Source organism: Alligator sinensis, unplaced genomic scaffold (assembly GCF_000455745.1).
Source record: "Alligator sinensis unplaced genomic scaffold, ASM45574v1 scaffold137_1, whole genome shotgun sequence".
NCBI classification, from domain to species: domain Eukaryota; kingdom Metazoa; phylum Chordata; order Crocodylia; family Alligatoridae; genus Alligator; species Alligator sinensis.
Genome location: NW_005842545.1, coordinates 640,044 through 640,620, shown reverse-complemented (window position 1 = coordinate 640,620; position 577 = coordinate 640,044). Strand labels below are relative to the sequence as shown.

Here is a 577-nt window from a genome sequence, read left to right as displayed (position 1 = left end):
TGAAGACCCTAATTAATTACTGGGGGGCGGGTCCAGATTCCCTATGCCCCTTTGACCTTTTGGGCTGAGGGGAAACTCCACAGCGAGGGTGAACACTCTGCATCTCTCTCTTCCCCCCCCCCCCAAAAAAAGGCGGCGAGTCTAGAAATAGAGCTCTTGAACACGTAGCGAGGCATCGGGACCGGTTTTCAGCCCATTCTCGGTCTTTTCGGGAACGTTTGGCCGCCAAAAAAGGAAAAAGAAAAGCCCACCCCGATGCCGCGGCGCAAGCTGGGAGAATATGCAAATAAATAGCTCGGGCGGGACACCCCCCCAGGCGGGATTGCAGGCAAGGTGGGCGGCACCGGTCGGGGAACAAATCGGCTTCCGATTGCTCGAAGCGCCGGCCGTCTGTCTAAGCCAGCCAATGGGCGGCGTGGTTTCGGGCTCCCCCCCTTCCCTCTGCTCCCCCCGCGGGAGGGAGACGTTTCAGGCGGCCCCAGTGGCTGGCGGAAGGGAATATAAAGATGGCGGAAAATTTAAAAGGTGAGCGGGGCCGGGCAGTCGGTCAGCGCGTGCGGTGTGCAGCGGCGCGGCT

General features: G+C 60.5%; 1 protein-coding gene across 2 annotated transcripts in view; it reads left to right on the top strand.

The window, feature by feature from the left end:
* Window positions 1-464: 464 nt before the first annotated feature.
* SUV39H1 (suppressor of variegation 3-9 homolog 1) overlaps window positions 465-577 on the top strand; it is an 11,495-nt gene continuing 11,382 nt past the window's right edge. For both annotated transcript variants that reach the window (XM_014523904.2, XM_006032000.3), the window contains exon 1: window positions 465-525. In XM_014523904.2, coding sequence (XP_014379390.1) covers window positions 507-525 — 19 coding nt within the window. In that variant the 5' untranslated portion in view covers window positions 465-506. The remainder of the gene's footprint in view (window positions 526-577) is intronic.